The 17,439-nt window shown below is 32.3% G+C and overlaps 1 protein-coding gene across 1 annotated transcript; it reads right to left on the bottom strand.

Moving 5' to 3' along the window:
* Positions 1 to 8,898: 8,898 nt before the first annotated feature.
* Positions 8,899 to 15,046, bottom strand: CRK27 (cysteine-rich receptor-like protein kinase). The gene is made up of 8 exons (XM_006591220.4): positions 14,360 to 15,046; positions 11,652 to 12,049; positions 11,175 to 11,300; positions 10,672 to 10,799; positions 10,298 to 10,511; positions 9,954 to 10,185; positions 9,650 to 9,800; positions 8,899 to 9,398 (listed from the first exon to the last, which is right to left on the bottom strand). The coding sequence occupies exons 1-8, from the start codon at positions 14,752 to 14,754 to the stop codon at positions 9,081 to 9,083; spliced, it is 1,962 nt and encodes a 653-aa protein (XP_006591283.1). The 5' UTR covers positions 14,755 to 15,046; the 3' UTR covers positions 8,899 to 9,080.
* Positions 15,047 to 17,439: the final 2,393 nt, after the last annotated feature.

The following is a 17,439-nucleotide window of genomic DNA, read 5'->3' as shown; positions in this document are numbered from 1 at the left end:
AATTAATATAAATACAATTTTTATTTGTTTTATTAATTGAAATAAAAATTAATTTTAAATTTACGTGTAAAATTAATAAATAATTTTATAAAAATTTATTATTTATTAAATATTTATTTATTTAAGGTTAGATACTTAAATAATTAAAATACAAAATAAAAATTCAGTCCCCTGCTTGATGAATTCTTGGATCTGTCTCTAACCATAACATGCTACCTGGTCCTTGTACAACAGTTCTCACGTGTAGAACCTATAAACAAGTTATGGAAGCCATATATTTTACAATCAACTTGTTAAAAAAGGAAAAATTGAATATATTTTTCGTTGTACATGTTTTATTGTATGAAAAAAAAATATTTTTCAAAAGTAAGATATTTCCACCATCAAAAGTCACTAGAATAATTTCTTGAGAAAGTAAATAACCAGAAAAGAGCAACTCTTCTTCCCACATACCTTTACTCTAATCACATGTAATTAAGAATCCATACATCTTGTGGGTTATTTAATGGTAAAACTAAACATTAATTACATACTTGGTTGTGTAATCTATATATATATATATATTCTGAAAAATCTTCCACTTTGAAAATTATTAGACTATATGACATTTATCTAGTTTTTCATTAATGGGAATAATATCAAGATTTTCAATTTATAAGAAAAAAAAAATTCGCGTGAAAATTAACCACAATCACATGATCCCATTACCCATAGTTTATTTTTTTCAAAAAAGAAAAAGCATTCATTAATCTAAAATAATGGAATGGAATTGTTGTAATTGTACCTTGATTTTTAATTTAAGTAAGGTTATCAATGGTCTGATTATCATAGAGAATAAAGATGGAATTACATTCAATTGTTGAAATTCTGTTGTCCGTTGTCAGTGTGCCACTATGAAAGAGTGGGGGTAGCTTTACATACACTTAGGGAAACCGAATGAATAGGCAATTTAGTCCCTGAGATTGTAACCATTTTGCATATTAGTCCCTGACTTAAATTTTAATTCATAATAGTCCCTAACTTTACATAAGTTTTGCAAAATAGTCCATGTCGTTAAATTCTCATGTGACGGCGTTAGTGAGGTGTATAGGTGGCAATTCAGTGTCACGTAGATTGTCCAACGTGGCACTGAGGTCTGCATCTATAAATTCTCTCTCACACGCAAGGTTGCTTCTTCTTCCCCAAAAAAATTAGGGTTTACGAAGCTGCTGGTTGCTTCTTCTTCTTCTTCTTCCCACGCTGAGTTGCTTCTTCTTCTTCTACTCTGAGGCTCAGTCGCTGCTGCTTGTTCTCTTGATTTGTCCATGTCTGCAAGTGGCAGTTGTTGTGCATTTTCTGGTAGTTTCATTCGGCAATGCCACCATGGAAGACGTGCAGCTATTCGAACTGCAAGAACAAGGAGGAATCCAGGAAGGTTATTCTATACTTGTGCATTACCCCAAACAGACCCAGATAACTGTCAATTTTTTCAATGGGTTGAAGAAGAAAACCAACTTTCTAATTCGTCTTCTGTCTCAAGAGAAACAATGGTAGTGGCTGATTTGAGGCTACAAATTGAAGCTTTGCAGAAGAAAATGAGAAATTTAACAAACATTGTGTTGTTAGGTTTTTCATTTTTAATTGTAATGTTAGTTTTAGGGGGAATGTATTTTAAGTAAAATGTGTAATAGCAGCTTTTGATATTGTAATTGTTGTTTTGCTGAAGAATTTGTAGTAGGAAGTAGCTTTTGTAGTGTAATAGCAACTTTTGTTACTACTGTCAATTGTTGTTTTGCTGAAGAATTTGTAGTAGGAAGTAGCTTTTGTAGTGTAATAGCAGCTTTTGTTGCTACTGTCAATTACCCATTTCAATTAAATATAATTTGTTGGTGAAATTTGTTGCTGAAATTTGCAGTTTATTAAATATAATTTAATAAAAGAAAGAGAATTAGGTAATGAGAAGCAGCTCATAATGTATATTGGGATGGATTATACTACTCCAACTCCAAATCCAACACAGTGTATATAATTTATAAAAGAAAGAGAAGAAACATGATATTATTTCGAAGGGACAACTTGAAATAAAAGAAAGAGAATTAGGTGATGGCACAAGAAAGAGAAGTTAATTAAATATAATTTGTTGTTATATAACTTTTTGAAGTTATTGAAGTAGCACTAAACTAGGTGGTCCTACTCCAACTCCAAATCCAACACAGTGTATAATTTATAAAAGAAAGAGAAGAAACATGACATTAAATCAATTTCACATAATATTTGACATCCCAGAGCATGGTAGTTAGAAGCAATTGTTCAGTAGGCCATAATGTTTACATCATCTCACATGCCAGTGAAGCTTTCAAAATATACAACTACACATCCTAATATCAAAATGCAACAAAAAATGCTTTTTTAGTTTTCTTCATCAGCAACCTTCAAACTCAGCAACCTTCAAAATGCAACAAAAAATGGGTCTTCAGCAACCTTCAGCAACCTTCAAAATACAACAAAAAATGCTTCTTCAGTTTTCTGCATCATCTTTATCAGCAACCTTCCTTTGTTTGGCTCTTGTTATGGTTAGCTTATTCCTTGCTATTGGTGGAACAATAGTTGCAGGGACTTACATGCAAATGCCAAACATGAATAATTGTAATATATAAAAATGGAGTGCTGCAACAAATTAGGTTGAGATAAAACTACTTTGTTGTGACAAATATTTACCATCAACTCCATGTCACTATCTTGTGACAAATGAGGTTGAGATAAATTAATCTCCACCGGATCTTGTTGAACATGAGCAGCAGCTTCTTCAGCCTCATTCAAAGCTTGTTCATCTTGAGATAATAGGTGGTCATCCTCATTTGAAGTTGATGGTGCAACATATTTCTTTGGCCTAACAGGAACTCCAATATTTTTACAACTTCTAATGTTATGATTGGTTTGGCCACACCTTCCACATGTAAACTCAGCCAATTTCCTCTTTAGCTTATGTCCTGTGACATTGTCCTCATCTACAGATCTCCTCCTATTTTTCTTTGGCCTTCCTCTTTGGACCCTTTTATGTGGTGGAACAGGGTGTGTATACTGTGTCTGGGCCCAATATTGTGGTCCTTGGACTGGTTCAATAAAATGCTGGTATGTCTTATTATAAGCTTCTATTGATAGCCACTCATGACACATGTCCTCAGGCTTCCCTCCTTTGTGAGTTATTGTTGCAATGGCATGTCGGCATGCATCCCTACATCAAAGTTGTAAAATCAGCACACATGTAGGTTAGGAATGAAAAAAAAACTATAAAGAACACAACCTGTTAGTTGCCATACTCCACAAGTGCATGTCCATTCACCTAAATTGACCTCAACCTTATTCCCCCACATGTGGACCTCATATCTCAGGCCCATGTTATCACCACACCAAATGGGAGTCCATTGATTAGCAAAATGGAATTCTTTTTCTAGTCTTTTATACTGCACTGGACATAATGGTCCAGGCTTTCCAGAAAGTTTAACCTTGCGGGCAGCCATGGTTCTCATGATATAACTTATAATTTCTTCAAGCATTGTGATAATAGGCTTGCATCTATACTGCAGAATTCTGGAATTGAATACCTCACAAGTGTTGTTGCATATATTGTCCACCTTGGGTATTGTACTGAAGTGGGCTTTTGTCCATGCTTGTTTGGGCCATTTATTCAAATACTCCCAAGCCTAGCAGTTGATTGTCTTCAAATGGGCCATATGGCCTTCAAACTCAGCAACAGTAGTGGATTTTGCACATTGCCACACAATTCCTTTAAGTTCCTTGCTTTTCCATTGCTTTGTAAAATTTTTCCAAAGATGCAAGACACAAAATCTATGAGGTGCACCAGGCATGACTTCCAGTAAAGCTGGAATAAGTCCCTGCAAAATTGCAGCAAAGTAGTAAATACTTCTGGACTAGTCCCTAACTTATGTCATTAACTTCAATTAAATACCTAACTTATGATAACAATTACAAATCACACCATGTCATACCTTTTGCATGTCTGACATGAAATTCCACCCATTCTGTATGTAATCCCCAAGATCTTCATGCAACAAAGTTAAAAACTATTTCCAATTGTCTTTGTTCTCAATGTCCACAACAGCATAAGCAATAACATAGATGTGGTTATTGCCATCAAGCCCAACAGCAGAGAGCAAGTTTCCTCCAAATGCACTCTTTAGGAAACATCCATCTAGACCTATGAATGGTCTACATCCAGCAACAAACCCCTTCTTACAGCCAGCAAGACAAATATATAGCCTCTGAAATTGTGGTGGACCTTCTGGACTTGGCACTGTGTTGATCTTAACTGTTGATCCAGGATTGCTCCTCAACAATTCATGTGCATAGTCAAATACTTTGGCATATTGTTTCCTCTCATTCCCTTCCACTAATTGCTTTGCTTCTTTCATGGCTCTCCACATCTTTGTAACTTCAATGTGCACTCCAAACTCTTGCTTGAAATATTCCAAAGCTTCAACACATTTAAGGGTTGGCTGCATTCTGAGTTTGCCCTCAAGTTTACTGACCACCCACTGTTTATTTGCTTGTTTGTTGTTCACTTCTCTGCAACAATTATGGTTATGCTTCAATACTAAAGTTATATTGTCATTCATTCTACACAATCAGAAACCGCAAACATTGTCATATATTAGGAAATAAAAAAACCTACCTCAAAAAGCGCGAAGACATTGACATTGTCAAAAAGCGCGAAGACACAATCAGAAACCAAAAACATTGTCATCTATAAAAACAGAGCATCATAAACGAAAATAATAAAGGATCATAAACCTCCCTACGAAGCGCGAAGACAATGCAGATGAAACCCCTCGAACATATAAAACCCCAAATCAAACCACCAAAACAATGCAAACGAATTGAATGAAACCACCAACCTGACAAAAAGCGCGAACCCTCAATCACGAGAATGCAGGGGAGGGAAGAGCAAACCGCAAACAGTTAAAAAACCCTACAAGCAGTAAGACAGTGAAAGGGAAAATGGGTTTACTTCATTTTTGATTTCTTTTTAACCTAATTTTTCAATTCAGTCCTTGCCTTGCCACATAATATTGCTGACTTGGACTCAAACCTGCCACATTGGATGCTTACGTTTGCCAAATAGACATTTGACTAACGGAGGAAATTAGATTTTAACAGCAGGGACTTATTTGCATAACAGAGGTAAAGTTAGGGACTATTATGAATTAAAATTTAAGTCAGGGACTAATATGCAAAGTGATTACAATCTCAAGGACTAAATTGCCTATTCACTCTAGGGAAACCATTATTCACATATTGAGGTGTAAGACAAAATTTTCAAGCACCTTATCCGTATATGCACTAAGGTGTCATCATTAATCATCCTCCACCACTAATTGGACTTATTCATGTCAATGATTATGTTCATGTGTATGATTTGTAATTAAAAATACTTTGACACTTATTTTAATATAAGTCCAACGGATAAAAATAAAATAAAAATAAAATTAATCATTTGTTTGGTTTTGTGTTATAATCACAAAACGTGGATCCAAAATGTGAAAATTGGAAGCTAGTACATATAACTTCTGCTTGAACGTGGGCATCAGACATAGAAAATTAATCATTGACGCAACAATATTTTAAATACGCACAAGAGTCTTGATCCATTGGTTAAATTATTTTTACCTCAAACATAATTTTACATGAGATTTTCAAACATATTTCATATATAGTATATACACAAAATGATTATATAAGCTAAATAAAACACACACACTTGTCTGATCTCTCTCTTTATAAGACACTACATATCTGATACCAACAGCAAGGGTAATATAATATTCCTTTTTTCTTTGCAACTTTCCTAGATACAAATAAAATAGAGAAGGGTTTTTTTTTTTTTTGTTAAAATTTGCTCATCTCCTCATTTCATTGCAACTTTCCTGATACAAATAAAATAGGTGTTCTCGAATATTCTCTCTAACAGAATGCCAGCACATGCACAAGATTATATCCTAACTGACTCAATAATTATTTACTAACTATTTACTGAGATACATTTACCCAATTGATATTTCCCTTAACTATCATAGATGTAAATCTATTTCAGTGGAGCACAAAATCTTTCAGACGTGCCAGACTTGAGCTTCTTATTTGTGCCATTGAACCCAACATTCTCTTCTTCTACATCTATGTCCGTATCAATATCTTGGTCAAAGCACAAGTCTTCAAAAAGCTAGATTCTACAACTTGAGCTGCTGGCCTTAACTTTGATATGGTGGTACAATAATAATATTGTTTCATGCATATGGTGCAGTTCCAAACTCATTAAGAAGATTTTTTTCTTAAAATTATCTTAGAAAGTTAAAATCCTAATGTTTTAAATATTTTTTAAACAATAAATAAAATAATCTAAGATAATTTTTAGGAAAATCAATATAAAAATAATATTTTAAGACAATTTAAGAATCGTTTTCAACGAAAACTTCAAAGTCACATATTAGAATCGTAATAAAAAAATACTACAGAATCATTCTTGAAAAATTCTTTTCTAATAGTATAAAAAGTGAAAATCTTTTTTATTATAAAATCAGGAAACTATAAATAGAAGTCATATAATTATGTATAAATGATCAAAATTAAAAATTAATTAGTAATTATATATATATATATATGATCATTTTTAAAAAATCATGGTATATTTGTAAAGTGCAAAAACTTATTTAAATACGTTTTAGTGCATCAAATTTGGATAATCATTTTTTGTCTTTCAAAAAAATTATTTTTATTAGTTCCTCAAAAAAATTTTAAAACTACTTTTAATATCTCACATTCCACCATCATAAATGTTTTATAATTTAATTTCTTTGAAATGATTTGTGATAGTTTAAAACAATCACAATAAGTAAAAAGTCACAATAATTTTACATTCATGTTTTTATTTTTTCTTTATAGAAATCGTCAAAATATGTAAAAAAAAAAAAAAAAACCACCAAATCATCGAGTAAAATATGTCGGTTTAAAATTGTCAAAAATTATTTTTTAAAAAAATAATTTTTTATGGTTAAAAATTATTCCAAAGTGTGAAACTATGAACACATTAAATAAAGAGAGACTAAAAAATTACAAAAACTTGAGGGATTATATAAGTTAAATTGTATAATTTTAGTCTCATAGTTTTACAAATTTAGTTCCCTTTATTTTTAATTGAAACATTTAGGGTATGTTTGGTTTGCATTTTTATTTTCTGTTTTTATTTCTTGTTTTAATTTTCTGAAAATTGTTTTTATTTTCAAAAAATTAGAATTCTGAAAATGGTTTGATTTTTTATTTTCGGCTTTCAATAAATAAAAACATTGAAAATGTGTTTTCAACCAAAAATATATTTTTAGATTTGTATAAAATTACATTCCTTGTTACCGCATTTCAGGTTTCTAGTTTCAACTGAAAATGAAATTTTATTGTTTTATTATTTCTAGTTTATAATTCATTTGAAAAAATATTTTCACTAAAAATACCTTCAAAAATCTAACTCAATGCATTTTCATCATCATTTTATATGTATATTGAAAACAGAAAACATGTAAATAAGTATCCTTAGTTTTCAAATTTTACAATTTTGATCATTTTTTTAATTTTATAGTGTTGACTCTCGTCTAATTTTGATTGTATATTACATTATGACTCGTTCAAGATAAGTTTATTAAAACATTATTGTTTAATTAAATAATTTAAAAAAAGAAAAAAGAAATTGTTGAGACCCACCCTCATCCCCCAACTTTTCTTCCCCTCTACTTCACCCACCTTAACGCAAGATCCATATCAAGCCTCGAAGTACAACAAGCGTTATAAGCAATGTGCTCGCGTTGTCAAAGAAGTCCTCAACGAGCCAAGCCATGTCATCCTTCTACGCTATCTCGAAAAATGCCGCAAACGTATGCGCCTTAAGCTCAAAACTCAAACCTTTCTCAACCAAAACCCCCGCTTGTTCATGCCTCTGACGGAGGCGGCGAAGGTGGAGGAGGTTGTTGTGGCGGCGACGCGGGGAATTTGTGAATAGGAAGTGTGCAAAGGAATTTGTGATGTGTGTTCTTTAGTGTCTGCGAAACGAGCCAAGCTGGAGGGTGGGAGGGTGGGGACGTTTAGGGTTCATAGAGGGTTTTTTTTAAGCTGTTAGGAGGTTATGGTCCCTAATCTATTATAAATGTATTTTAATACTTAGCGGCTTTTAATTGTTTTAAATATAACATAATAAACCTACTAAAATTGTAAAGTTTAAAATAATGAAAAATAAATGTTACGGTTAAAATAAGAAGATCATAATTGTGGATTTATTAAATCAAGATCAAAATTATAATTTAATTTGTTAGAAATGATATTAGAGCTTTCTTTTCAATAATAAAATAAGAAAAATACATTTTTTAATCAATAATATTTTCATATATTGTCAATAATATAAAAGATTTTCTCCCAAATCAAAACAATTAAAGATCACTTTAAGTATAATCGTTAATGTAAAAAGTCAATAATTATTTCTTAGGTAATAATTTATGATTGGAATTGGATTGATAGCTAAACAAACTTTAGGAGTTTTCCCAAAAGCTTTGTATTATTCAAAGGTGCCAAAAAAATTATCCCATTATCAAAAAGAGAAGTAAATAAAAGAAATAATGAGAGGACAAAGTTTTAGGCTGGATTTTAACTATGTTGCTTTGTATTTTTGAAATCCTTTTATTATCACCCATAAAATCATCACACTTGAGGAAGTTTCTGTATACATTGTGAAAATTCTGTCTCCTTCGCATCGGAGAAAATTAATGGGAACACATTTTAATTAGTGGAAGACCCTATTTTCCTAGCCAATCCCAGATCTTCACTAAAGTGCATCATTATCAACAAAGTGGCAAATAATTCATCAACATCAAATCAATCACTACTTCACTATATAATTGGTATTTGTAGCACTAATGGCAATGCAATACTTCAAGAATTGTGGAAGAAAAATCCCCTTCTTTTTATACATTAATCGTTTCCTTCATTGTCTCAAATCTTCAAATCCATTAACTTGACATCACATCAATAACTCCTTTGTGAGATATTCATCGAGCTGAGAGCATAGAAATGGAAGCAGTAGCATTAGATGTGGAGGAACCAGTTGAGGTAGAGGTTTCTGCCCGAGTCCTTAAGTTAGTTTCTACAAAAACAGGCATAGAAGGCCTTATTTGCCCCAGTGAGTTCTTGCTTTTGAGAAAAGCTACTATTTCAGACATTGTTGGCCTTGCAGCAGCTGATGCTTGAGTGCAAAGCAAAGCAATCTCTATGATTTTCTTCACTTCTTCTGCATCATAGTCTTCAGGGTCCAACAATGTCTTGTCAACCAACTCCAAATGCATATCTTGCACGTATAGTTTCCATGCCTGTTGATTTGTTAAAGTAAATCCAAAGTTCATATGGCAGAATGTTAAAAGAAAGAACTAATTAATTTCTATACACTAGTGGTCTAAAAAGGATTTTACACTGTCAATCAATCAGAATTTATGTAAATATGACTTTTAAGGTAGTTATTGTAAAAAATTATAAATTTATGGTACATAACAATTGTGATAGAATGAAATCGTAAAAACTCATTTGCATTGTCCATGCATAGACTATTAAAAAAAATGTTTACCCTTTGAAGGAGGAATTCACCATCAGTATCTGTCCTCAATTCACTGCTCTTTTGGCCACTTATGATTTCAAGGACTACAACACCAAAGCTGTATGCATCAGCCTTCTCAGATAACTGACCATGGATGGCATACTCAGGTGCTGTGTATCCCCTGACATGTGTACGATTTTTATAGCATAGTTTATTAAAATATACTCATACATAGCATGGAATAGAAACATCAAAGAATAACAACAATAATAATAATAATGATGTCTCCTTTATTACAGCTACCTCTCTAATAAAAGTAAAGGTTTGGACTTACAATGTTCCTGCAAATCTTGTGCTGAGATGAGATTGGTCCTCTGGTAGAAGTCTTGCCAACCCAAAATCAGCAATTCTTGGCTGCATCTCATCATCCAAGAGGATATTGCTGGTCTTTATATCCCTATGTATGATGCAAACGTGGAAATCCTCATGTAGATAGGCCAAACCCTTTGCTGTGCCTAAAATTATATCATATCTTTGTTTCCAGTTGAGAGAACCCTTATTTTCACCTGTTTTGAAATTTTGAATAAATACATTGAGTGAAGGGGAAGAATAGAGGAGAACATATAAAAAATAGATATCCAATGAATGCTTAAATTAGGAGATTGACATGAGTTTTACCAAATAAGAATCTGTCCAAGCTTTTATTTGCCATGTATTCATAAACAAGGATTCTCTCTTGACCTTTACTGCAACATCCAAGAAGTCGAACCAGATTCTTGTGATGAACATTACTTATAAGCTTGACTTCACTTTCAAATTGTTCATCCATCTTCCCGGATTGGCCTAAGATTAATTTTTTGACTGCAACTATTTTCCCATTTTTCAAAGTGCCCTGTTCCACAAATTGGTGCTTAAGAATATACCAATTTTAAAAAGTGATTTATCTTTGTCTCAAGAGGAATAGCTCAATAAATTTTGCCCGTGCCTAACATAAACTTGCTCAGAATCATGCTTGTTTTTTAACATGTACTCCAATAAAATGCTGAAATTACCTTGTATACATCTCCAAAACCTCCTTCTCCTAGTTTATTTTCATCACTGAAATTTTTTGTTGCAGTCTTCAAATCCTTGTACCTATAGGGAACTGGACCTTTCAACTCGGTTGCTCCCAATATGTCACCTGATCAGGAAAAATAATTTGGAATATCTTAATGAATAAATGCATCCAATTATTCATCTAAGTTCAAAAAGAAAAAGAAAATAGGCATTTCATAGTAATTGATTCCTTGGAATAAAGAATAATGGGCTCATTAGTACAAAATTCAAATTAAACCCTATTAGTACAACTTTAATTTAAATGCACTAATAATTTAAAACGTTTTTAAATTATTATTCAATTACAAATTATCAAATTGTAAATTAAGGGTTTAAAAAGTCTTGTAAACATGAGATAGAAGTCCCCTGCAAATGGTAGTTCGAAGCGTGAACTGATGTGTGCCACGGTATTTTCTTTGGTGAAAAATCATCAAATTCAAGACTTTCCAAATTGTCTCACCTCTAGGAACCCTCTTGGGTTTCTTATACCGTCTAAGCAAGCCAAATAGTGCAAGGAGGATTACAACAAGACCTACACCTCCAACAACACCGCCTATAATGGCTCCCTTCTTGTTGCTTGAACCTCCTACATGATAAAAGTGCAGTTCAAAATCAGTGGTGGGTCTAGGACCCTAAGTTAGGGCAACAATCAATTTAAGAAATAAAAATTAATAATTATTTTTATGAAAAGAATGAAAAATTTGGGACATGAGTTCAAATATATAAAATTAGAGCGGACAAAATATACTCAATCACTATATTTATATGTATTTTTTTAACATGTGGGGTTGCGCCCCCTGGATGTAACATGGATTCACCACTGTTCAAAATATATACTATTCTGCATGTGGTGTGCTAAGTGTAAGAAGGGTGTGATATACTATCATTCATTCTACCTTGTTTCAAAATCAATGTAAGGGTGTAATCCTAACTGTACCTTGTTTCAAGAAGGGTGTGATATCAATGGTCTGGTTATCAGCAAAAAATGCTGTCTCTGAGTATCTCATAAAGCATCCTGCATCAAATGCTCTGCCATCTGTGTTGGGTAAACAAATATGTATGTTGTTGTATCCAACTGTGAGGCAATCCAAACAAGCACTCTCTGTGGCAGTTTCAGCACATTGTGCAATGGCATAGATTGCACCACCACCAGCCAATTGTGTCTTGGTAGCTGCAAAGAAACCAGTAATTTTTGGTGTTGCAATTTGCAGTTCCATTAGCACTTGCTGTGCAGTTGTATTAAAAGATGTGGTGGCTCCTACTGCTGTCTGATTTCCACAAATCATACTGTTGCCAGCCAGTGTGGTCTGGTCAAAGAAGCCATTGCTCTCATACCTATACAACACACATTTGAATGAATCAAATAAACTTGTGATGAAAACATAAGGAAAAACTAAACCACATTCTCAAACATCTATAAAAACATCTTATTGGTTATTTTTGGTCCAAGGTCAGAAATCACAGATTTTCCCCAATCCATGCAATGTCGGGCATGCCTGGTCCAAGGGAAATTTACACATGGAAGAAATAAAAAATAAATCGTTCTTTCATATGTAAGCTTAACTGACTTAGTATGTGCAAACATAAACAAGTGATAAATTATTAGGTGATTTGAGATCTTTACGATAATTTTTATATGACAAGTGTTATTAATTTTTTTTCGTAAATTAAAAAATTTGAATATATATGCCATATAGAGATTAGTCAAGACTATATAATCTAAAACTACTTAATAATTTTTTTTTTGCGAAGGATAAAACGTAATTGATCAAGATATAGAGCTTGTATAAACCCCAGACTCTTTCCAAAATGGAACCGATATTAGAGATTTTTGCAAGAGTTGATTAGCAATGTACCTTACATGAGTTGTTCAGATTTTAAACTACATCTTAAGAATGCATCTATCTAGGGAATCGCATAATCAAATTTTCTGTCAAATAGAAGAAGTCGTATACACTCTGTATGACTTGTAAAGTTAATTGTGGTATACATTATTACATTGTACTAGTTCAATACGTGTACATCACTCTGTATTGCTCAACTCACTAATAATATCTTAGTTAATACAGTGTACTTGTATTATATGTTGTTTTATTTCCAGAATTTAGTTTCAGAATGGATCACCCTTTTCATTAAATAAGATAAAAAGAAATCTCGCTAAGGTCAACTTAAAGATCGTGGCATCTAGATAATAGTATTAAAAGCCTAACGATTCAGAGAAGAACTGCTAATTTGCTGGGACAAGTTTTTATATATATCTAGAAACAAATTAACCGTGTAATTATATACAACAATAAATATGCCAAAGCATGTCTTTCATTAACTCCAGCCGATAGCTATATTTTTTTTAAGTGATTGATTATATAAATGATTTATTATTTCAAAAGGAATTATTAGAGTTAGTAAGGTGTACTTTAACTTTTGAGGTATCAATTAATTAATGAATTGTTGTATAAATTTTCGTATGAACGTTATTCTTAATGTGTTTATCTTCATTTTTTAAACTGTATATATCAACTTGTAACGAAATTTCTTATTAATAATTTTGTAGATTCACACTTCGTGGTGGAAAAAGAAAAACGAGAAAATAAAGAGGAAAGTCTATGATATTTTCTTTTTACTTGTTTAGATAATTAGATGACTTAAAAGTAAAAAAAATACATGAAAAAGTCAATTAATATATACAAAAAAGAAAAGCAATTTATACAACTAGTTTGCATAATTTTTTTGTATAATAAAGAGAGAAATAGGAAAGTTAGGGGAAAATATAAGATAAAATAAATAAAGTAATAAATAGAAATAATATTATATAAATAATATAACTCAAATAATATTAACCTTTTCTTTCTTCTTTTCAAATTAGCTAGACAAGGTAATGGCTTAAAGGAAAAATAGTATTGTCCTCATCATTACTTTATTCCCCTCACTCAAAACACACCTGTAAAATTATAAAAAAAGAATGTTTTATTTTACTTATGAAATTGTTGGAAACTGATCGATAATACTGAAATTTGAAAATATATTTAATTATACACCAGCATATTTACGTATATGTATATATAATCTATATAGATTATATTTACTTATAAGTTACGTTATTTTTTAATAGTGTTACAGAAAGTGTTTAGATTAAGACCCTATACATCCCATGCCGTATGTTTTTATTATATACTACAGTACAGTAGAATAATTAATACTTTCTCAATTTGCATACTCATCTAGAAACAAGAAAGGAATTTATCAATTAATAAACAACTGAGCCGATCATGGCGGCGTAAAATAAAATAAAATAAAAATAACTTGAAAGAGACAATGGGCAATGCAATTAAGTATATAACATTGATGCAACACCGTGGCCACCTCAAGAAAGTCCAACCATTGTGGCTCCGTTTGGACTCGACAACCACTTAATTATTCTTCTCTCTATCTCATTTCCAAAAATATCTACAGAATTTGGCATTTTCTTTGCAACTTAATTTGCATTATATAATAGTAGTACTATTTATACATATAAAACAATTTTATATACAATAACATTTTCATATATGTAACACGGTTTATAATGTCAGATAAATTAATTATTAGGTATAAGAAATAATAGATATAGATAATTTGAACAAATAGTAATAGTTGGTGAAGGTGTACCTAAGGAAGCAGCCATCATAGATGACCCGGGCACCGTTGGCTCCGGCTGAGCAATTGCGGATTTGGGCGGTGGCAACCACGAAGCAGGCGGCGCAGTCGGCGGTGGAGAGGTAGTTCCTACACTGAAACATGGCATAGACAGGGTCTGCTCCTCTAGCTTCTTGAGCCGTGGCAAAGTGCTTGCTTTGGTTGCTAACCTGTGCTCTAAGGTCATCCAAAGTTGCGTTTAGGTTTTGGTTGAAGTTGGACAAGTCGGTTGCGTTGTATTGGCTACACCCCTTGTTGATTAAATGGGTTTGAGGGTCTCCTAGTGCACCCAAAAGGCTCCACCATGACCACAACAACATCAAGAAAGTTATGACTAAGAGGAGATTGTGTTGCACTTGCACCACCATGTTGTCAAGGGAGGAAAATGAAGACAATAAGAAAATATTGGTGGTCTTAATTACCTATATGTATATGTATTACGTGGATTATAATGAGAATTAATGGTGTTTGAATTTTGATATGTAGGCCTCTAAGAAAAAGGGTCTATAAGTGTATATCAAAAAATGAAAAAAGAAAATTGGGTCTCTACGTGTTGATGGTGTCCGAGGGGGACCAAGACAGCGTGGGCATCGTTGTCAACAATTCGTGTTTTGGTACACAGATTAAGGAGAAATGATCATGCGAATTAATAATAGTTGTGTGAAAGGCCCTTTGCAAGTGTTGCGTCTTCGAATTTCCAATTATACATTCCTGATGGCTGGAACTAATTATGTTTTAAAAAAAACAGTAAATTATACGAATTATATATTTCTTTTCTTAGTTGTAAGTTTATGTTAGTTAGATATAAAAACTCATCAACATCAGAATAAATCTTAAAGAAATCCTTATAAAAATACTTATAGATTATTTTTATCAATAATATCTTTATATCGACAGTTGAAATTCAACACATATTCGATATAAGTTTTTCTTTCCTAACTGTATCAATCTTGATTAATTGATTACGAATATATATATATATAGAGAGAGAGAGATTGAAGTCATATGACGTTGATTAATATAAAAATAATAAAGTAGAATAATTATGTAGCCTGCCGTATACATAGTATGATTATCACGGTGCTTTTAACTTGTAAGGTGTTTATCAGTCATCCAAGGTTGACGAAGGAAGTGTATTTATGGAGAAGTCAATGTGGACCCCATCATATATATTCATCTTTAAACGTAAACTAGTCAGCCATCCATGCGTACCACGGGTTGTTTCTTAAGCGATTCCACAAGTTTTTTTTAATTTGCAATATACCTATAAAATGCAATTCAGTGTTGAAGCATAAAATGCTAAATATTAATAACTAAATAATAATGAAAATAACAAATTTAAAAAAAATTAAAAAAAACTAAATAGCTGAATATTAATAACTAAACAATTATTCAACAACTAAATTAACAAAACATTGTTTTAAAACCCAGAAAATACAAAGCAAACAATAGGAAATGGGTCAAGAGAAGATTTGGAAATAATGGATTCTCCAATTGCACCAACAAAGTCTTTTAACCGGCAAATTGTGAACACGATCAATTCAAAATTATGATCTCCATATTCTGCTGGAGTAGAGTGATCTCCTCTGGTACAAAGGAAAAAACTGAAATTTTTCTGTTGATTTTGCTACCCATAGAAGCCTTGTCAGCCATCCCAAGATTGTATCTACAGTTTCTAATACTTTGACTTTGAGGATGTTTGCTTTGTCATGGCCAACATCGTCTATTGCGTGTAATACCATATAAGGTCTCATCAAAATTAAGTAATCCAAAGATTTATAAAAAAATATAACCTAGAAGGCTAGAACAAGGTAAAAAGAAAGAGAAATGAAGGAGCAGCATTCTAAGAAAAAAAGATGCAAGAGTTAACTCTAATATTGTGTTGTGGTTTTCATTAATTAACCATCGTAGAGGTGTTAGACAATGTATTGCTAACACTCCTCTAATATCCCCCATTTGAATGCATAAAACAATTTCAGTAAAATATTCCATACTCATCATGATGGAGGTCTAGTTGGAATTTCTAGTTACCTTCCTGCTGTATATATTGTGTTGCAGTAATGAGCCTTTAAGTTGCTTGGCTTCTTCTTTGGAGAACTCTTTTCTAATTTCGTAACAGCACAAATTACACATCACTACAATTGAATCTAGCTGGTTAGACTTAAGAATGTTTATTTTAAACTCAAGTGGAGTCAATATGAATTCATATGTAATTTACCTTAAGGTACTATAAAATTGACATTCTACGTCGGTTAAAATGGCGTTTCTACATCGGTTTTCACTCGTCATTGTAGCCAGTGACGTTAAATTAACATAATATCCATAATTTGTGATTCACAATACTTCAATCCACAGTTTAGTTATATCTAATTAGCTTGGTGACGTGGATAAGCTCTAGGCTCTAATCACATCTCGAATCAACTCATTGTCTCTTTAATTACTACTACGACCTTAATCCTTGCCAATGAAAATATAATATCAAAAGTTGTCCTTAGTAAAGTCGGGTTATTACAGGAGACAATTCCTCTTTTGCCAGGATCACTAAATGCACTAAAAATAAAAATTAATATCCTTCACTGATGCTATACCTGATCGGGACGTCGCGATTATATTTGCATGCAAAAAGATCAACATGATGATATAGTCTTCAAACTAAAGTTCAATTGAAATAATAGTTATATTTGCATGCAAAAAGATCAACAACCCCAAGGTGACACGCAAGGGTTTAAATGAAGGACAAGCGCCCAATACACACACCAGATGGCACGTCATGAGATAAATGATATTTTAATTTTCCTGAACCATGTATAGCAAGTGAACCAAAGGATTAATAGTAAACCACAGAAGATGCTTCTAACTTGCAGTTTTATAAGAGAAGAAGAATAAATTATCACCTTAAGAGCGAGCAGAAGCAGCAACATTTCAACTGAATAAAACCCTCTATCAACAAAAATAAAACTTTTTTTGTGCCCCCATGACACTCTGAACACAGAACAAAGCACAAAACAACGAATTTTGTAAATAGGTCAAAATAAAGAGACAAAAAAGCACCA

This window comes from Glycine max, chromosome 11 (genome assembly GCF_000004515.6).
Source record: "Glycine max cultivar Williams 82 chromosome 11, Glycine_max_v4.0, whole genome shotgun sequence".
Classification (NCBI taxonomy): domain Eukaryota; kingdom Viridiplantae; phylum Streptophyta; class Magnoliopsida; order Fabales; family Fabaceae; genus Glycine; species Glycine max.
Note: the sequence above shows the minus strand (reverse complement) of the source record. Positions and strands in the feature narration are given on the sequence as shown.

Excerpts from the sequence above, each read along its gene's own strand:
- CRK27 (XM_006591220.4), bottom strand. The coding sequence starts at position 14,754 with ATGGTGGTGCAAGTGCAACACAATCTCCTCTTAGTCATAACTTTCTTG. Across the intron at positions 12,050-14,359 it reads TATGATGGCTGCTTCCTTAG|GTATGAGAGCAATGGCTTCT; the intron begins GTACACCTTCAC and ends TGTGTTGTATAG. Across the intron at positions 11,301-11,651 it reads CACACCCTTCTTGAAACAAG|GAGGTTCAAGCAACAAGAAG; the intron begins GTACAGTTAGGA and ends TTTATCATGTAG.